General features: G+C 40.2%; 1 protein-coding gene and 1 pseudogene across 1 annotated transcript; one reads left to right on the top strand and one right to left on the bottom strand.

The window, feature by feature from the left end:
- Positions 1 to 1,851: 1,851 nt before the first annotated feature.
- Positions 1,852 to 11,907, top strand: LOC115685272 (disease resistance protein Roq1-like; annotated as a pseudogene).
- A 1,928-nt stretch (positions 11,908 to 13,835) lies between these two features.
- LOC115685269 (disease resistance protein RUN1-like) lies at positions 13,836 to 20,486 on the bottom strand. The gene is made up of 6 exons (XM_030610299.2): positions 20,228 to 20,486; positions 19,515 to 20,120; positions 17,117 to 18,215; positions 16,688 to 16,975; positions 14,549 to 16,600; positions 13,836 to 14,275 (listed from the first exon to the last, which is right to left on the bottom strand). Exons 1-6 carry the CDS (start codon positions 20,383 to 20,385, stop codon positions 14,099 to 14,101), a joined length of 4,380 nt encoding a protein of 1,459 aa, XP_030466159.2. The 5' UTR covers positions 20,386 to 20,486; the 3' UTR covers positions 13,836 to 14,098.
- Positions 20,487 to 21,767: the final 1,281 nt, after the last annotated feature.

Below are 21,767 nucleotides of genomic sequence, written 5' to 3'. Positions count from 1 at the left end.
GTAAAGGGATCTCTTACCTTCTTTCTTCCCAAAATGCTATCAATGATTTCATTTCTGAAATACATATATTTGAGAACAAACGCCTAGATTGACAAATTTTAGATAAGAATAGATATATGTCAAATTTCACATATCTACTTAGTTCATAATTTTATCCTTCCACTTCCCTTTTTATTTTCTCTAATAGCTGTATACATTATTGTGTTTTTAGTTTGCTTATTTGCGAGTCAATGTAGCCCTAAAGAAAAGTTTCTTCTTAAACTTGTAAGCTATATCAATTTATTTTGAAATAATGAGATCTTCTGTGGTGATTCTATATGTATGAAGACTTCTTGGAATTTGTTTTCTAGAGTTATAATAAATGGTCAAATTGGAAATGCTATATGATAATATGAATGGCCATGTATAGAACATAAAGATAATTCAAGGTTTAGTTGTAACTTGCATTACTAGGTGGATGTTAATTATTAAGATAGATAAAGAAGCACCATTAAATATATAGATTTATTTCGAATAATCTGAAAAGTTCTTTTATTTTGTGCTGAAATAATGTACGTCTTCATGTTCATTTGTAAGTTAGCTGATAACTCAAACTTAGATAGGACACCACATAATTTTGATGATACTTATTAAATCGACCAAACACTACGTAAAAATGTGAAACACAAGAGGGTGCTTCGGAACATTTTAATTTCAATTTTGCCCTTCACAATTTGTACCCTTTGATATTCCAAAAATATATTGCATCCTTTGAGATCACAAGAGGTCTCTCTTCATGCACGCACCGAATCACATATATTGACTAAAATTCAAGTCCTTTACATTTGAAACAATACAACCCCCTTACACATACCTTTGCACGTGCATATGCATTAATATCTGTTATTTTCACAGCCATAAATGGCTTTGGACACAGCTTTTGTGTGTAAATTCAAAAAAGAAGAAGAGGAAATTCACATATGTGTGGTTTCTGCACACATAATAAGTAGGTGTACTAACATGTTCAATGTGAGAAAATTGCAGCAAGATTCAGGTTGCTGCACATATAAAGTTTAGAATGGAAATAATATCTGGTGCAACTAGTGAACGACCAAGGCTTTGTTAACCATGAAAAGTATGAAATATTATATTCGATTGATTTCTACTCGGCACCACATGTGATGCAGTTCGTGCTTCGAACAAGAAATCCCCTTCTTGAGCCTGATTTGTCCATCTCAACCCTTTGAGACCTTATCGATTCTATAGATAAACATTTGAAAAGTTTTCTTAATCATGTATGGATTTGAGTAAGAGTCTTTTTTTATCATGGTCCGCCCCACTAAACTGCTAGGGATAGGTAAGTTGAAATTATTCATGCTTAAACGAATTTGGTCTTTCATGAAGTCTGAATGCAACACCGAAAATAAAAGACGGTTCATGTTAAACAAATTTAAGTTCAGAATGGAGTTAGAATAATCGCATTATCTCCCTCTACTTTAGAATGGACAAGAATGTTCATAGGGCTGTGAGGGACCTTATTATTACTATTGGATAACAGAAACTCAATCGGAGTATCACCGTCGAAGTCGACGTGGTTAAAGCTCCAAATTTATACTCTAAGAAAAACAATTAGAAAAAAAAACTCATACCAATTGCTTGCAAATGGCGTTTTCCAGCATCAATCAATATTTTCAGTAGCCCGCCAGCGATTCCTCCTGTGTTCTTTCTCTGCTCACTGTCTCCTTTCCTTCTTTCCTTTTCCTTTCTTCGAGCTGCACAGAGGAGAACCGAAGATCATCTTTCCCTTTTTATTCAACTAGATGGGCCGAGGGGCTGAGTTGGGCCTTCGATGGAAGGCCCAACAAGCTCTCTCGTTTTTGACTTCTCTCGTCTTCGGGCCTCTTCTTCCACATTTCTTAGCCTAGGGAAGACCAAACTCACCTCACATGTTAGCCAGGAACCCGCACAGAGAGACTCAGAGAGATAGCAACGATCGACCCTAACTTGCAAAGTAAAAAGCTCCTGCAATGGCGAACTCAGATGCTGGAAGGAGGAGCAGCAGCAGCAGCACAAGAGCAGGCGAGTACCAACTATTCCTGAGTTTCCGCGGCCTAGACACCAGCGACGCATTCGCCGACTTCCTCTACCGTGGCTTGATGGATAACGGCATTCGCGTCTTCAGAGACGAGGAAGAACTCCGCCCGGGCGAAGAAATTGGTGGGGAGCTTCTGCGGGCGATCGACGGCTCCCGGATCTACGTACCCATCTTCTCGAGGAAGTACGCCGATAGCAAGTGGTGTCTCCGCGAGCTCGCGAGGATCGTAGACAACACATCCATGTCGGAGGCTAAAAAAGCAGATCCTGCCCATTTTTTTCGACGTGGAGCCTGACGATGTGAAGCTTAAAACCCCACTGTACAAGACGGCCATACTCGAGCACGAGAAGAAGTTCCCTCGCGAAGTAGAATCTTGGGAGGGGGCTCTTATGAAGGTCGATCAGATCAAGGGCTGGGAACTACCAAAATGCAGAAGGTAAGCTCTAATGATCCCCTGACATTTCTGGCTCTAGAATCTTGTCCGTCCAATTCACGGGACACCATGAGATAAATAAATTGGCAAATCTTGACATCATTGAAAAAGATACACGTACAGTCATATGCAAGAATTATATTGGATAAACAATTAAAGATTACACTGTTTTCTGGATTTAGAGGCTATCGTGCGACTCTTTTGATTGATGTAGCTTTTCGAACTAATGAACTGGCTTCTATCTGTGGCAGCCAAGCGGAACTTGTGAAGTTGGTAGTTAAAGAGGTTTTGCACAGGCTGAAGAGAAGATATAAGTTTGTGACTGAACATTTAGTCGGACTTGATGGTCCAGTAGAAGAAGTGCTGAAATTGTTAAATGTTAACTGTAGTGATGTGAGGCTGTTCGGAATTCATGGGATGGGGGGCATCGGTAAAAGCACTCTTGCCAAAGTCGTCTTCAACAAACTTTCTTCTCACTTTGGAGTGTGTTGCGCCTTCCTTGATGATATTCGAGAAAAGTCGAAGAAGGAGGGTTTAGTCGAGTTGCAGAAGAAGTTAGTAAGAGAAATTGTTAGTCCTAGAGCAGCAGACATTATTGATGATGTTGATTACGGAAGGATGAGGATTCAAGAAACACTTGGCAGTAAGAAGGTTCTCATTGTTCTTGATGACGTTGATGAGAAAGAACAAATTGAGAATCTAATTGGACAAGATCGGTTGCATCCAGGAACAAGAATAATTATTACCACTAGGAACACGAGTGTACTGCAAATTAAGGAAGGAATTCTGGCTTATGAAATGAAGGAGTTGAATTTTGACCATGCACTCCAACTTTTCAGGAGGCATGCGTTTCTTGAAGGCTCTCTGGCAAAGGAATTTGACAGCCTCTCAAAAGATATTGTCTCTACTACAGGGGGGCTTCCTTTGGCTCTTGAAATTGTAGGTTCATTACTTTGTCAAAAACAGGAAGCAATATGGAAGGACACATTAGACAAGTTAAGAGAAATACCCGACGAAAAAGTACAGAAGAAGTTGATGATTAGCTATGACGCCCTTAACGATCGTCAGCGCAAAATTTTTCTTGATGTCGCATGCTTTTTCATCAATGAGGATATGGCTAATGCCATTTACATGTGGACTGATTGTAAACTTTATCCTAACATGGAAATTGATGTACTTGTTAGCATGTCCTTGATAAAGATAATGGATAACAATAAGTTTTGGATGCATGATCAATTGAGAGACTTGGGACGTGAAATTGTACGTCAAGAAAGTCCTACAAATCTTGGGAAGCGTAGCAGGCTGTGGATCAGTGCGGAGGTCCTTGAATTAGTGAGAACCAAAGAGGTAAGACAATTATCGGTTTCAAATGAAAAAAGTGACATCCTGCGTTAGAGGATTTAACTTTCTACTCATGATCTCGTCTTCCAATTCATTCATTCAAATCGTGAATAAAATTAGTGGTTACTGACAAAATTCTACTAATCACTACAATCATTTATTGGCAGAGGAAGAAAAAGGTTGAAGCACTTGATCTACGAGGAAGGAGTTCTCATATCTTAATTACAAATGAAGAAATTGAAAGGTTCGAAAGTTTGAGGTTCTTGAGATTATCTAATGGGACCTTTCTTGGGGATTTTATCGATTGTCTACCAAAGTTGAGATGGATTTTGTGGTACTCACCTGCACCAGATTTTAGTGCGCCTAATATGCATTTAAAGAATTTAGTCGTCCTTGAACTCTTTGACAATCACTTCACAGATGATTCAAAAGTGTGGATCTTTATTAAGGTACGGTTTATATCTCAATTTATAAAAGTTGTCTCATAGATAATTTTGCTCTTTTTCTTCTAACATTTAACATCCCTTTTTGCAGATGGCAAGCAAACTAAAAGTTCTAGCTCTTGTAAAATGTCATCGCATGAGTAGAACTCCAGACTTGTCTGGATGCCTGACTTTAGAGAGGTTGACTTTTGATGATTGTGGGAGTTTGAAGGAAATCGACAGTTCCATTGGAAAGCTAAAGTACTTGCTTGACTTGAATATTACCCGTTGTGGGCACCTTGAAGATTTGCCTGAAGAAATTGGAGGGCTAGTTAAGCTTAAGCGCTTCTCTTTGAAGAGCTGTTACAAGGTGGGCAGACTCCCCACATCTATTGGCGACTTAGCATCATTAATGGAGTTGGACCTTTCAATGACGAGAATTACAAGCTTGCCCGATTCCATCAGAAAGCTAAGGTGCTTGTTAGTTCTCAACCTACTCAGCTCAGGAATCACTGAACTTCCAAACACAATTGAAGGGTTAGTGGAACTGCAATATCTTTGTCTGCAAGACACTAAGATTAGACTTCCGACCTCCATTGGAAAATTAAAATCGTTGTGCACTTTGGATTTGTCGCGTGACGTCGCTGAATTAAATGAAAATCGATGGGAGTTACCCAAAGCTATTGGAATGTTGGAGAAACTGGAGGGGCTTTATCTCGGTCATCGTGGAGAGTTGGCAGGCGAATTTCGTCCTGAAATAGGATGTCTATCTTCTCTAAGAGTCCTAGATTTATGTTGGACCAGAATCTGTCGAGTTCCAAGCACAATCAGCATGCTTTCTCGCCTCTCAACACTTGACTTAACATGGTGTGATGAGATTAAAGACTTGCCTGAGCTTCCAGCGAGTTTAGTATGTTTACGTGTTAAATCTCGCTCACTGCAGGTTGTCCCAAATCTCTCAAAGCTTACCAATCTGATAGAGTTGGTCCTATCCGATGGCTCTGATTGTCGACCCTCATCAGGCCGAATGAAATTGTCAGGTCGCAAATCTCCCGAGCTTACCACCTTGGGGTGGATGGGAAGGCTATCCAAACTAAAGAAGTTGGAGCTGTGTCTTCTCAATACGGCTGCACCGTCTACAGAGTTGGGTCTCCTTTCTCTTCTAGAAGATCTTGCTTTGTGTGGACTAGACCTGCAACCCCTCAAGCAACTGCCACCTTCTTTAATTTCTTTAGAACTTGACAATTTCAACTCGAGAGGATCACCACTATCCAACTTGAAAAATCTGTCCACTTCGACACTTTGTTTCTCTCTATTGCAAGAAATTCTACTCCATGGATTTTTGCAGTTGCAGCACTTGTGTTTGAGCATGTGTTACTCCCTTGAGACATTGTCCGTACCATCTAGCTTGAGGACACTGAGAGTGTCCTATTGCTCCCAGCTGGTTGATATTCGGTTTCTTGGTATGTTGGAATCACTGGAGGAATTGTCAATCATTGGCTGCAAGTCAATTGGATGGATAGAATTCAATGAGGTAGGATCTCTCGGGGTCTTCAATCAATCAGAGCCTTCTTTCGGTAATTTCATCTTTCGCATGCCGAATGTACTTCGTCTTACCAATGCCTTAAAGAATCTAAAAAAGCTCCAAGTGAAGCACTGCAAAGTCCTATATGGGATTCAAGTCGTGGGTACATTGTTATCATTGCAAGACTTCTACGTTGAAGGGTGCCAAGCTATGGCAAAGTTAAGTGGCATGTCAGAGCTGAAAAACCTTCACCGTTTGGGCATCTATGAGTGCTCTAGGCTGCAGGTTGTTGAGGGCCTTGACGAACTAGAGTTTTTGATTGATTTGGATGTCTACAAGTGTCCTTCACTGATAAAATTGCTTGACATAAGGAACTCGAAAATACAGGATAAGTGCCAAATACGAGTTTGCCAGTGCAGCCAGCTGCTTGACTCTTCATCAGAAGGTCATATTCCTTTCAAGTGTTACAAAGAGATGGTTACTCTTCGGAAAGACCAAGATCCAAATCCATGGCCGCTGACTCGGAATCCGGGACAAACAAGGTGTGCCTTAATTAGGATTATGGTAACGTCAAAGAATTTCACTCCAAATACAACTAGACATAAATTTTCTTTTTAACAACTTATTGAAACATAAATAGCAAGAAGCATGCCATTGCACCTACCTATCATATGACATAAATTTGTATAGTGTTCAAGAATTAAATCAACAATGTAAATTTACCAAAAATTATAATTGCCTTCAACCGGTCTATTGAATCATTTCTTCACTTCACTTGCAATTGTCTAGGATTCTCAATTTTTCCCTACCGTAACAAACCAAAGGTCCCTATGAGGGATATATCTGATGGGCAATGACCGTAAAAAGCAGATTTATAAGAAAAAAAACTAAAAATTGAAAGATATTTTGCAGGAAAAGATTTTGAATCTTTCGTTTAGACTGATAGTTATGCTATTGATGGGAGTAGAAACAAAATAAATGCATGATAATGCGGATATCTGCATTCCCAAAATACACTTCAAAATATGCATGTTCCTTTCTTCCTTGGTCAAGATGTGGTAGGTAGGACATGCAATGCACATATAACTGCATCTCTCTATGGCTGCTGGCAAAAGCCCTCCCATTCATCGCATCATCTTTTTACTCTTTCTATTGCTGGTAACGTGCATGTTTTAATGTGCTCTTTGAAAAGGGCTTTTTCGTTCCTCTTTACCATGTCGTCACTGTAATGGGACAGAACATGACCTATATGCTTTTGTAATAATTTGTTGACAAAACTCTGATCTCCAGCTTCATACCTGATCTTTCTAAATTACCTTACCAGAGGATACGAACAGAACCTATTTTCTGCAGTATAGAACCAACCAGATTTGTTGCTTATTATGAGAAATTAGAGCCCCAGCTGCCAATTAAATCGCGGCGGTAATCCTTCAGATGAATCCATAGAAGTTTTGCTGAGAACGCTGGATTGCATGTTGTGTCCCAGGCATGTCATTGCAATAAACTTGGTGGGTGTATGTATATATACTCAATCATAACGGATTGATGTCTATCTTTATGGTCTGGTCATTGTAGGTCCATTGGAAAGCGAAAGTACTTGCTTGACTCGAAGAGTATCCGTTGTTCGCAACTTGAAGATTTGCCTGAAGAAATTGGAGGGCTAGTTAAGCTTCAGCGCTTCTCTTTGAAGAGCTGTTACAACGTGCGCAGACTCCCCACATCTATTGGCGACTTAGCATCATTAATGGAGTTGGACCTTTCAATGACGAGAATTACAAGCTTGCCTGATTCCATAAGGTGCTTGTTAGTTCTCAGCCCACTCAGCTCAGGAATCACTTAACTTCCAAACACAATTGAAGGGTTATTGGAACTGCAATATCTTTGTCTGCCAGACACTAAGATTGGACTTCCGAACTCCATTGGAAAATTAAAATCATTGTGCACTTTGGATTTGTCGCGTGACGTCACTGAATTAAGTGAAAATCGATGGGAGTTACCCAAAGCTATTGGAATGTTGGAGAAACTGGAGGAGCTTTATCTCGGTCGTCGTGGAGAGTTGGCAGGTGAAATTCCTCCTGAAATAGGATATTTATCCTCTCTAAGAGTCCTAGATTTATGTTGGACCGTCTGTCGAGTTCCACGCACAATCAGCCTGCTTTCTCACCTCTCAACACTTGACTTAACATGGTGTGATGAGATTAAAGACTTGCCTGAGCTTCCAGTGAGTTTAGTATTTTTACATGTTAAATCTCACTCACTGCAAGTTGTCCCAAATCTCTCAAAGCTTACCAATTTGGTAGAGTTGGTACTATCCGATGGCTCTGATTGTCGACCCTCATCAGGCCGAATGAAATTGTTATGTCCCAAATCTCCCGAGCTTACCACCTTGGGGTGGATTGGAAGGCTATCCAAACTAAAGAAGTTGGAGTTGTGTCTTCTCAATACCGCTGCACCGTCTACGGAGTTGGGTCTCCTTTCTCATCTAGAAGATCTGGCTTTGTGTGGACTAGACCTGCAACCCCTCAAGCAACTACCGCCTTCTTTAATTTCTTTAGAACTTGACAATTTCAACTCAAGAGGATTGCCATGATCCAACTTGAAAATTCTATCCACGTTGACACCTAGTTTCTCTCGAGTGTAAGAAATTGAACTCCATGGATTTTTGCAATTACAGCACTTATGTTTGAGCGCGTGTTACCTCCTTGAGAGATTATCCGTACCATCTAGCTTGAGGACACTGAGAGTATCCTATTGCTCCAAGCTGATTGAGATTCGGTTTCTTGGTATGTTGAAATCACTGGAGGCATTATCAATCATTGGCTGCGAGTCAATTGCATGGATAGAATTCAGTGAGGTAGGATCTCTCAGGGTCCTCGATCAATCAGAGTCTTCTTCCAGTAATTTCATCTTTCGTGTGGTGAAATTATTGTCTTACCGATGCCGCAAAGAATCTAAAAAAGCTTCAAGTGAAGCACTGCAAAGACCTATGTGAGATTCGAGTCGTGGGTACATTGTTATCATTGCAAGACTTCTACGTCGAAGGGTGCCAAGCTTTGGAAAAGTTAAGCGACATATCAGAGCTGAAGAACCTCCACCGTTCGGGCATCTATAAGTGCTCTAGGCTGCAGGTTATTGAGGGCCTTGACGAACTAGAGTTTTTGATTGAGTTGGATGTCTACAAGTGCCCTTCACTGACGGAGTTGCTTGACATAAGGAACTTGAAAATACAGGATAAGTGCCAAATACGAGTTGGCCAGTGCAGCCAGTGGCTTGACTCTTCATCAGAAGGTCATATTCCTTTCAAGCGTTACAAACAGACAGTTTTGGATAGACAAAGATCCAGATCGATGGCCACCGCTCGGAATCTGAGACAAACAAGGTGCACCTTAATTAGGATTATGGTAAGATCAAAATATTTCACTCCAAATACGATTAGAAGTAAATTTTCTTTTGATAATTTATTAAAACATAAGTAGCAAGAAGCATGCCATTGCACATACCTATCATGTGACAAAAATTTGTGTAGTGTTCAAGAATTAAATCAACAATGTAAATCTACCAAAAATTATAATAGCCTTCAGCCGGTCTATAGAATCATTTCTTCACTCGCAATTATCTAGGATTCTCAATTTCTCACTACCGTAACAAACCAAAGGTCCCCATGAGGGATATATCTGATAAGCGATGACTGTAAAAAGCGGATTTATCAGAAAAAAACTAAAATTTGAAAGAGATTTTGCTGGAAACGATTTTGAATCTTTCGTTTGGACTGATAGTTATGCTATTGATGGAGTAGAAACAAAATAAATGCATCATAATTGATAATGCGGATGTCTGCATTCCCAAAATACACTTCAAAATATGCATGTTCCTTTCTTCCTTGGTCAAGATGTGGTAGGTAGGACATGCGATGCACATATAACTGCATCTCTCTATGGCTGCTGGCAAAAGCCTTCCTATTCATCGCATCATCTTTTCACTCTTTTTTTTTTTTTCTGGCAAAAGCCTTCCCATTCATGTTTTAATGTGCTCTTTTTTGCTGGTAACATACATTAAAAACCCTTTTTAATGTGCTCTTTGAAAAGGGTTTTTTGGTTCATCTTTACCGTGTCGTCACTGTAATGGGACAGAACATGACTCATATGCTTTTGTAATAATACGTTGACAAAAGTCTGATCTCCAGCTTCATACCTGATCTTTTTAAATTACCTTCAAACAAGAGGATACGAACAGAACCTATTTTCTGCAGTATAGAACCAACCAGATTTGTTGCTTATTATGAGAAATTATAGCCCCCAGCTGCCAATGAAATCGTGGTGGTAATCCTTCAGATGAACCCATAGAGGTTTTGCTGAGAACGCTGGATTGCATGTTGTGTCCCAGGCATGTCATTGCAATAAACTTGGTGGATGTATGTATATATGCTCAATCATAACGGGTTGATGTCTATCTTTATGGTCTGGTCACTATAGGCGGGGCTTAAAAGGAGTTTTGAGTTCACATTAAGTGTATACTATTACATAACGAGTCACTTCATATGGCAATTAGATTACACTGACCTCCAGCTTTTAAGAGGATAAGTGGGTCGGTCAGTGAAATAATGTCCCCTCCAACCGGAGTAAGTTGGAGTTAATTGCAGATGCAAAGGGTATACTGGTAGCTTCGGAGTCAATAACAAAATTGAGTTCTTCCGTTAGTAGTATCCATAAATATATTCTAATCCAAAGCTTTGTAAGACATTAAAAGGTAACTGAGACCGAAAAGACAAAATTGAGAATAGATATGAAGATAAGAAGAGAAAGAGTGGGCTTAATATCATGTAGCAGCACTGGTTTGATTATTCAGTTTATCACATTCATGCATTTATGATTCATGGAACGGTATTCATACTTATGAAGGGTGTTCTATTTGGTCGTAGCTCTCTTTTGATACCGGATGAAGCAAATCTTGGTTTTCCTTTCCTTTGTGATGGACCAGAGGTTGTACATGATGAACAGACGTGGTGTGATCTTCAGTTATTACAGGATTACAGCTTCACCTAGAAACTACTTTTTCATGCGGAGGCACCGATGCATAATTGTGCATGGAGTATAGGTGATGTTTCAGCTCTTTTTGGGCAAAGGATTCTCCTCGTTATTCCATGTCCCAGAGCTAAATGGCTGGGATGGCACAGACACCTTGCGCAGACTGAGCAAGGTCGACGCTGATAGAATAGAGGGTATATTCTAGCATTACTCTTTTTGGTGTTGGCCTGAAACTGCATTCCCTTTGTAATAATGATGAAGGAATCAGTTATGGTTCTATTACCGACAGGTGAAGAGATGTCCTTTCCAATCTCTTTGGCAGACTAGACAAATGTGACAGCTGCGAAGTTGGCTACTACTTCACAGTGCAATGCGAAGTTCTTCTTATTGGTCCTTGGCGAGCGAGATCTTTGTCGATGGTGCACCTTATGGTCTCCCAAAGAGATGTCCTTCTGAAGAGTTTCTAAAGATTGAAGAATGATACGATGTCTAGATTGAGAAAGGAGTGCACTTGTAAATTAGATGTAATGAGGCCCTGCACATCTCCAGATTGCAATCCAGAAACGTTTTGGTAAACCTGTGTGGGCTCCCATGTTATCATTATGAAATATACGCAGCTTTGACTTAATGGAAGGAATTTTGTTTGTTATCAGTCGGAGAACATTAAGCCACAACTTACTCTTCTAGGAAGTGTGAACATTTAAGCCTGATAAAGTACTTGAAGCGAGATATATGCAATAAGAAAATTCAACAATCGAACAAATTTTACGCTGTTGTACGGAATGAAGAACCATCCGAACTTGGCCCACGGTGTGAGGTAAACCATGACTTAATTAAAGGAGAACTGGTAATTAGGTGGTAATCATGGTCAATCATGCCGATACCAGGTTGGTGAGAGTGAAAACTAGAAAAGTCATTCTTCTCTTTGAGAAGGGTGTGAGCTATGAAGTTCTTGTTTGATGATTAGCTTGCCAAGGAAAAATGCTGATGCAGAAGCTTCCTGCTTTTTTCGCATTGGGTATGGACCAACGAGAAAAGTTCAAGATATAACAATAGAGGTTCTTATCCTATATCAACCAAGTTTGACAGAAAATTGTCAATTATGAATCATGGCAGATTCCATGAACTTCCCAGAAAGTGCCTTCTGAGGCTAAGTATCTAAAACCTAAATAATGATATGACAAGGTTGAAAGAACGTCCATATCATCGAACAGGAATTAGCAATATAAAGTATGTGAGAAGGTGATCGTTCCTAGACTGCTCTGCCTTTGCCGCAGCACTTGTGCGAACCTTCTCACTGCAGAGTGGTGCCCTGAGATGGGGCCGCTAATATGTTTAAGAACAAACGAAAAATACATGGGGATACCTATAATTTGCATTAAGTTGGACCTTACTGTCTAACAGTCTTGGCAGCGATCTCTCAAGTAACTGTTGATGCTACTGATTTAACTTCATCATGGTTTTCCCTCTTCAAACCTGTCTCTTGCATATCGAATTACGCAATGCGTTGCTTAGCTACAATAGGAACTCCAAATGTGGTATTCTGAGGATGAATGCAAATGAGAGTTATCAGGCTATGTTCCTCCAAATGGTCCTAATCTTCTGCGATTCCGTCATATGCCTGCTAAGTGACCTAATAAAGGGCCGACCAGGGATACATGTTTTTAGGCAAACACGGCTTGTTATTAAACATATGAAGAGTTCAAGCAAACAGCTACTGAAATATGCAGTAGTTGCATCGGGTACACATTATAACATTTGATATCTGACACTATGCGACACAAAATTGCAGTGACTTTAGCTCTTGAGTTTGGATCTCTCTTAGCTGAGGAGTTCTTGTTTTTTGGGATAGTGGCATCGAAGGTCCTCAAACTTTTACAAATTATGCAATCAAGTCCCTGAACTATATTAATTGTTCAAGTTGGTCTTTTTGTCAAAATAATGGACAAAAATTCTGACGTGACCATTAAGTTGCCATTAATGCTGATATGACATCTTACGTGGCATTAAAAAATAAAGGGATAGTTTAGAAAAAAGAATATAAGAAAGCAAAATAAATATCGAAATTTTAAGAAAAAAGGCAACTTTCAAAGAAAGACCGATAGAGAGGAGAGGAGACGAGATGCTGCTGGTGTCGTTTGACCCCTGTCGCGTGACGTTGATGAGCAACGGCAAGGTCGCGTGACGTTGACTAAGGTAACCCTACAACTAGTAGTATCTATGGATCTTTTCACCAACTTTCATACTAGTGGAGATGGAAAATGTGTACCCATTATAATCCAGTAGCAACATATAAGTATATTCATTGCGGGAGAAATCTAGTATTATGCACTTTGGAAACTTCAACTTAACTAATCACTTCTCTTTTACACGTGTTTCTAGTTTTCTATTGAATTAACCCTTTTCATTTAATTTACATGACAACATAATACGATTTCTCTAATTAGGTTTGACAGATTATTTCGCTTATAAATGGTTCTAATTGAAACAGGTAGTTTTTTTTTATGAAGCTCTATTTATATGATGTGGAATTTTTGTTGTTACTTTAATTTCCATTTTGCTTGACCAAAATTGAAGCAAAAAAGAAAGAATGAAAAGTGATAAAAAAAGAAAAGAAGGAATCGGCCGGCTCCAGGGTATACATGATAAGTTTCAAGTTCCAAAAACCGAAAACCGGCCTTGACATGATAGGTTGCAAGTTCCAAATAGAACCCAAACCTATTCTAGAATCGCTCACTTCTAATTGACAATGATGATCACGCGACCCCAATCATCAACTGGCCGGGATTGTAAAATTCTAAGCTAGAGCTAGCCTTGCCCATGGTCACACAACCCCAGACAAGAGCTAGCCTTAACCGTGGTAATCGGCAGCTGGGGTCGCGACCCCAGCTTTCGCCTGACGTCGGCAATAGTCTACGAGGGCTCGATGGCCCTCGTCAACGAGTGGGCAGCTCCGCCACTGCCGCTTGCAGCCTCCCCTTCTTCTCTCTATTTCTCTCTTACGAAATTACAGATAACCACCAACTTGTTTAGTCAACATTGATGTGGAGTCAATGAGTCATCAGTCCAGGCCAACATTTCTGTTTCTATTTTAACAAATGGATCAACTCGAATAAAAAACCTTAAACTTAAAGGATACAATTGCACAAAAAAATATTCAAAGACCTAAGTAAATAATTTGGAAAAGTCTAGGGATACAAGATGCCTTTATTCCTTCCTTTCCCCGAGTAGAAAGAAACTAAAGGTGGAGCTCCCTGGTGCGATCGTTAAAGCTTGTGGTCATATTGGGGTTTCAACATCGCTTACAACGGGAGTCTCTTCGTCCGGATAGCTTGTGGATGAACGAAGCTCAGTATCAAGCTCTTGAGAAGTTATGATGATAGGTGAGTTATTACCATCAGAGCTATCTCTAGCCACCTCCAATTCTTCCGCTTCATCATCCGTTTCAACCTCTCCCTACAAGAAATGCAGATTTGCTGTGTCGTGTAATGAATGATAACATAGTGAACCATAACCAATCTATCTCTTCCGGCAGGTAATTTTTCCTTTCAAAATTTCCTCATACTTATTCTCTTACTTGGCTTTTCAAGCTTAAGTTTTCCCAATAGATTTGATGAAGAGAAATAATATGTGAAGGTGAAATAAATAAACAATTCAGGCAGGACTACTTATGTTCTTATAGAGGAGTTGGATTGCCTGGCGAGATATTAGGAAGAAGAATACGCATACCTCATCTGATGTCTCTAAAGGGAGTGACTCCGTAGGAGAGTTTGTCATCACAATAATCATGTCTTTGTAATCCCTGCACGGAAGGTCCTCAACATTAGGATAACCGTGCCTGTGTAACTTCCGACACTTTCGAATTGTTATCAGGCACTCATCAGGTATCTTCGTGTTTGATACATCCATCAGAGCTTCCAGTTTCCGACAATTAAAAACATTGAACTCACGCAACGATTCTAACTCGTCAACACCATCAATAGCTTGTAGCTCATGGCATCCATCGATTGACAAAGACTTCAGCATCTGTAAGTTTGATAAATCACATAGTTGGCTAATAGATTGACACTTTTCAATAACTAAAGTCTCCAATGATTCCAATGCACCAAGACCAGGAATCTCAATCAGCTTCGGACATCCTGACACCTCCAACTGTTTTAGCTTCTCTAAGCTTGATGGAATAATTAGTTTCTCCAGTGAACTGCACTCAAGAACAAGTAATGCATTCAAAGATTCTAACCCGCTGAGGCCCTCAACAGCACGAAGCTCATGGCAGTCTGATATATCCAAAAGCTTCAGCAACTTCGAGTTTGATAGTCCGTATAACCTTTCAATGGAATCACAATACTGTACATACATTTCTTCCAAGGACTCTAGGGCCTCCAGACCTTCAATCTCAACTAGCCGTGGACATTCTAATACCCACAATTCTTTAAGCTTCTTTAAGCTTCCTGGGATGAAAAACCTCTCAAGGAATTCACATTTACTCACTGTCAATGCTCTCAGTTGTTCGAGTCCACTGAGTTCAATTTCTTGAAGCTGCGACTGAGAAAGTCGTAACTTTGACAAGTTTTTCAAGTTGGAAAAGATTGACCAAGATACTGTTGAGTTGAAATGAACAAGTTGCAGCTCCGATAAGGAAGGTGGAAGCTGTGTGATAGATTGCAGGTCTAATCCACATAAAATAAGCTCATTTAGACGAGGAAGAGAACCAAACTCAGTCGGTGGTGCAGGGATATTAGAAAGGGACAATTCCAACTTCTTCAGTTTGGATAACCCCCTAATCCACCCTAAGCTAGAACTCGGCAACAGTTCCGATGAAGCTTGAACCACATCTTCAGAGCCATCAGATAAGAGCAAATCGACCAGATTAGTCAAGTTTGAGAGATCTGGAACTATACGCAATGCTGATGATCGAAAATGGAGATAGATCAGACTTTTTGGAAGCTCTGGCAATTCTTGAACCTCATTACAACCTGTCAAGTCCAGTCTTTCAAGGTGGGGAACATAATTGATTGTGGTTGGCACTCCAGAAATATGGGCATCTGATAGCTCAAGGACTTTCAAATAGGACAATGCGCCAATTTCTCTCGGAATTTCACCACTTAATTCTTCACAATCACTAGCATGTAGCTCTTCCAGATTCTTTAACATTCCAATAGTACTGGGCAATTTCCTTATTGGAGTATTTTCCATCGATATCACTTTCAATTTCTTCAGATTTCCAATCGAATCTGGTAACTCAACAATTTTAGTACTGGATAGATTCAACTCCTGCAAAGACTCTAGCTTCCCAATTGAGTCCGGGAGCTTTTCCAACTTTAAGCACCCAAAGAGAGAAAGAGACTCGAGTTTCACAAGCTTCCCAATAGTCTCTGGAAGTTTCCTAATTTGTGTGTACCTTAGATTAAGGACAGCTAGAAACTTCTTATCACCAATTGACTCAGGAAGGCAGTCAATTTGTATGTTTGACAGATCCAACTCCTTTAGTGATGTCAATTTCCCAAATGAATCTGGGAGTTTCTGAAAACATCCACTGGAAGCGAAGTGCTTCAGATTTATAAGCCTTCCGATTTCTTCAGGCAAATCCTTAAGAGAGATGCACTCTTTAAGATTTAAGTGAATCAGGTGCTTTAGCTTCCCAATGGAGCGGTCAATTTCAACCAAGTTTATGCAATTATAGAAACTCACCCTCTCTAGACTCGAGCATCCAGAGAAGTCCGGTGTCCTAGTTATGCCTTGGCAACCTCTGAGGTTAAGAACTTTCAAATTTTTTGCCATCTACAAAAAACGATTGACCATCAGGAGAAGAAAATGGTAAATATTAAATTATATGCCAATCAGAATCAAAGTGAATGCATATAATACCTTGATTAGGCTCCATCCACTCCAGTCATCTGTGATGCTGCCTGAAAAGATCTCAAAGACAACCAAATTCTTTATAGATAGATTGGTTACCTCAAGATCAAGTGGCCTAGGAGAATGCCAAGAAATCCATCTTAACTTCGAAAAATTATCCCCAAAGTCTCCGACAAAGGTTCCATCCTCTAATTCAAGGAACCTTAAGTTGGGTAACCTACTAAGTTCGTCATGTGTAATTACAAGTGGTTGAAATTGACTTCCAGATAATATGAGTGCCTGAACTTTTTTCTTTCTCTGCCAAAACACAAATGAACAAGCATGATTTTAACAAAAATTCAGTTTCTCTTTTGGTGTAAAAGAACCAAGAGGCTTCTAAGTGGAAATGTGAATTCTTTTCTACACATACCCAATTCATAAACAGTGAATTTTGTTTACCTGTTTTGTTCTTACAATGTCGACGGCTTCCTCGCAAACCCACACCCTGCTACGCTCTCCAGGATCATGCAAGCATTCCCTCTGAACAATTTGTCTCCCAAGATCTTTGAGCTGATCGTGCATCCATATTGTATCACCATTGACAATCTTTACCAAAGACATTTGCATAAGAACCTGAATCCCAGTCTCAGGAAAAAAATTGCAAGCTTCCCACATGTAAATTGCATTTGTCTTTTTTGTGTCGTTGATGAAAAAACATGCAATGTCAAGAAAAATATGCTTTTCCTCATCTTCTAATGCTTCATAACTGATCATCAACTGCTGTCGAACATCCTTATGAGGTATTCTTGCTAACCTCTCCACAGTCTCTTTCCAGATCTCTTCCGGTTGGCGATAGAGAAACGAGCCTATGACCTCAAGAGCCAAAGGAAGCCCTCCAGTTGTGACAACAATTTCTGATGCAGGAGTATCATATTGATACGGTGGAGCGTCTTTTCTAAAAGCATGTATACAGAAAAGCTTGAGAGCTTGATCAAAATTCAGTTCCTTTAATTCATATATCAAAACCTCATCCAGGACTTTTAAAGTAATTTCATTCCTGGTTGTAATGATTATCCTACTTCCTGAACCAAACCAATCTCGTGCCCCTGCTAGCTTCTCTAGTTGTTCTTCTCTATCCACATCATCCAAAACGATGAGGACCTTTTTGCTGCGAAATCTCGTCCCGATCTGGTTAATCCCATCATCAATGTCATGAATGTTGTCCACGAATCTAGAGTCAAGAATGTCAGAATATAACTGTTTCTGCAAATTTACTAGGCCCCCTTTTTCTGATGATTCTCGAACATCTCCAAGAAAGCAGCAATCATCGAAGTACGAACAGAGCTGGTTGAAGACAACCTTTGCAAGAGTTGTTTTGCCAACACCGCCCATCCCGTGAATACCAACAAAACGAACACCTTCACAGTCAACATCCAACAGCTTCATTATGTCTTCTACATGATCATCCACTCCAACCAACTGATTCATCACATACTTATGTTTTATCTTCAACTTAAACAAAACCTCTCGGATGATCGACTTAATAGCTTCCCCATGCCTGCCACATATGTGAACTACCTCAGTTGAAAGAAGATAGTAAATAGACATCATCATATCTTTCAAGTTTCAAGTTGAAGCAAAAGTATATGGATTTAGTCATAGATGATTGCGAACAAGGAGTCAGTTCAAGAAACATTCACATTGTACAAAGGTAAAATTTTACACACTAGACAGAGTTCCAATGTTTTATACCTTTTTCCCAACAGTATAAATCTGTCCTCATGCTCTCTCTATTTTTTTAGTTCTTTTTATATTATCAATATGAAATGCGACTTAAGCTTAAAGTTCTTCATGCTTCATGAACCATTTCCAGGCTAGATTAAGCAGGATGGAATAATTAACTGGAATTATAAGTTAAAATAAAAAAAATTGAGTTGAGCTGGAACAGAGAGAAAACTTAAAAGGAAGAATTGATGAAAAGAAGACGGAGAAAAAGAGTAAAAAATATCCAGTGAATGGTAGAAGAGGGGTGAGGAAAAGAAAGAGGCTTGCTAAAAGAAAGCATTCCTCAGAAACCACTAGTTGCTTCACTCCTTAAAACATCAGAGTACGTACGTGATATTAGATATCAGACAAGGCACATAACAAACAGCCAAAAGTTTTGAATATTTTGGAACTTGTACGCACCCTCAAGTATTTGCAGGTTCTAGATCTGTGGAATCCACATGTACAACAGAGAAGGCGTGCAGTATGACAGAGGAGGCGTGCAATACTATCTCATTGCAAATGCCTTCTTGATATGATGCATAATTATGATTTACCCCTTGATGTTTTTTGTTTGGTCTATGTTTGAACTGTACTCTGAAGTTAGAAATTGCATTCTGGACTAGCCAAATGACTGATTTTTTTTTTTTCTGTGGAACTTCCTGATGTGGTTGGTATACGAGTGCGCATGACCAAAACGGAGACTCGATCAGCTCATCAGTATTCTCCTATCGGTTACCACTTACCACTGATGAAAGGCCGATCAAAGTCAGGAACAGAATAGAGATTATCCAAGCTCATTAATCTTGAAAACTGGTAGTTGACTACTGAAATGGAGTCTGCCAGATTTCATGAGTCTATACATCAATGACTACCCCCAACACAGGATTACTTGCATTCAACTGAGACCCCAGACAATGTACAATTACTGCAAACTTCTTCCCGCACTTCAAACTAACGAAACTCCCAGAAATCTTATTCACGCAGAAAATGGCAAAGACTGAGGACTTCAAATTGTACATTCTAATAAACAAATCAGGTATGGAAGACACGAAAAACTAAGAAGACAGAGAATTGGAAAATTAGTAATTACCCTCTAGTTTTGAGGTCCCATCCCTTCAATTCAGCAACTTCCACAAGAGCATCCTCCCACCTCTTCACTTCCACAGCCCCAAACTTCTTCCTGTGCTTGGCCATGGCATTCCTGTACAACCCAGTCCTGAGCTTCACATCCGCAGGCGACGCATCGAAGAACACCGGCAAGATCTCCTTATTCCCCTTCGACCTCCCCGCGCAGTCCACCATGTGGGCGACCTCGCGGAGGCACCACGAGCTCGACGCGTAGTCCTTGGAGAAGATGGGCACGTAGATCTTGGACACGTCGAGCGCCCGCATGAGCTCGCCGCCGATCTCCCTGCCGACGCGAAGCTCCTCATCGTCTCGGTAGACGCGGATTCCGGCGCCGAGCATGTCGTGGTAGAGGCAATCGGTGAACCCGGTGCGAGTGTCGGGCCCCCTGAAGCTCAGGAACACCTCGTACTCCTCGCCGGCCGGTGACGGCGCGTCGCCGCCGCTCGTCTCGGCTGCTTCCGGGTCGCTCGTCTCCTCCCTCTTGGCTGTCGTGGCGGGTTTGCGGAATATTTTGGACGCTGTTGACTTGACGAACGCGAGCATGGTCGGGGCGAGTAGTCCCAAGGCCCTGACAAAGTGCAACGAAATGTGAAGACTGAGATTATTCTTTTCCATCTTTTGTTGTTGGTGAGCTCTGAGGTGGAAGAGAAAAAGAAGAGTAAGAGAGCGGCTTACAGTCCACCGAGCATCATGGCGGCGAGCATGGCGGACACGCCGCGAGGCGTGCGGCGGTAGCCGAGCGGCGGCGGCTGGCAAGATGAACACCATGCGAAGGAAGAGCCGCACGTCGTCGTGGAACGACACAGTGCGTTCAGGATGAACTTGAACCCCATTGAAATCACCGGTGAGAGTTCGGTCTTCGCTTCGGATCAGATGTAGGAGACGATCATCAAAGAGAGATGTGTGTAATCTTGTGTTGGGTCTAGTCAGATCATCGTTTCCATCGGGGGGTGCGGTTCCGTCAAAGGGTTGACTTTGGAATTACCGATGTGTGTCGGGACGAAGTATCCGTCCACGCCAGCACGAGGGAGAGAGGGTGGGGCGCAATTTGTTCCTTGGACCAATTGAATCTCGGCCGTTGATCTCGCGGGCGGCGGTGGGCCGCGCCTGGTCCACACGGGGGAGATCAAGAGCCGTGATTGATATGGTCCAGTGCATCCCAATCCAGGTAAATATTTCTCAAAGAGTGGGGGAAAAAGAGAGAGCCGAATGGGTTTTAAAAGAATGGAAAAGCAACTTGCATTTTACGCAAGTCAATAGTTTTCATCATTTTATGCAAGTCAATAATTTCCCAAAAAATACGGGCTTTTTAATATGTGCTCAAAAGAATTATAAGATATATATATATACATACATACATAGTAAATGTGTTAAATTGAATGAGGATCATTATAAATGGTGGGCTCTAACAGATTCCATAATTTAAATCTATATATATTACTAGATCCAATGAATCATTTCTTTATGACCACTAAAACTCATAGTGAATTTTTAAACTGGTCCCTAAAAAACTATTTCATGATGTTACTAGTATAAAAATATATGGAGAGTTATTATTCACATTTATCTGAATACTTTTTTCTCTATTAAAAAATTACTATGCACATTGAAAGTCAATTTAATTTAAAAGAAAATTCTAGTTATTCGCGAGTTAATATTATTGGTGAGTTAAAATACCTTAAATACATTAAAAATTGTTGCTCTTTGGTATAAAAAATAACCAAGTATTAAAAATTGCAATATGAAATGCGTAAAGTTTTGTATGGATTTATATTAACGACCTTATAACTCATCAACAGAACAAAAAAAAATCGACAAGGGTTATGGATGGTTGCAATATCATTTTGTCCTAAATTATATCATATTTGGTTAGATGTTGGTCTTGTATGAGTAACTGAAAACATAGTATTTTGCTCTTTACTATATAACACATGTGCTTATATGTTTCTAAAGCATCTCTTACCATCTTTCTTCCCAAAATGCTATCAATAAGTTCTATTGCCTTCTTTTTATGAACCAATTTGCTATATTGCCTTATAGGTGTTTTTTAAGGTTTTCTCAGGCACGCGTAGGACCCATCTTGGTTCTTCTTCCCGAAGTATATCGAAATCAAGAATCTCAATCATTCATCCCAGCTCCCGAAGATCATTGGAGAAATGACTTTCCTTTGTTTTTCTTTTTGCTCGGTGGATTCTAATTCCTTCTAGGTGAGAAC

Source organism: Syzygium oleosum, unplaced genomic scaffold (assembly GCF_021117445.2).
Source record: "Syzygium oleosum isolate NSW1041296 unplaced genomic scaffold, Sole_v2.1 Sole_v2.04, whole genome shotgun sequence".
NCBI classification, from domain to species: Eukaryota; Viridiplantae; Streptophyta; class Magnoliopsida; order Myrtales; family Myrtaceae; genus Syzygium; species Syzygium oleosum.
Note: the sequence above shows the minus strand (reverse complement) of the source record. Positions and strands in the feature narration are given on the sequence as shown.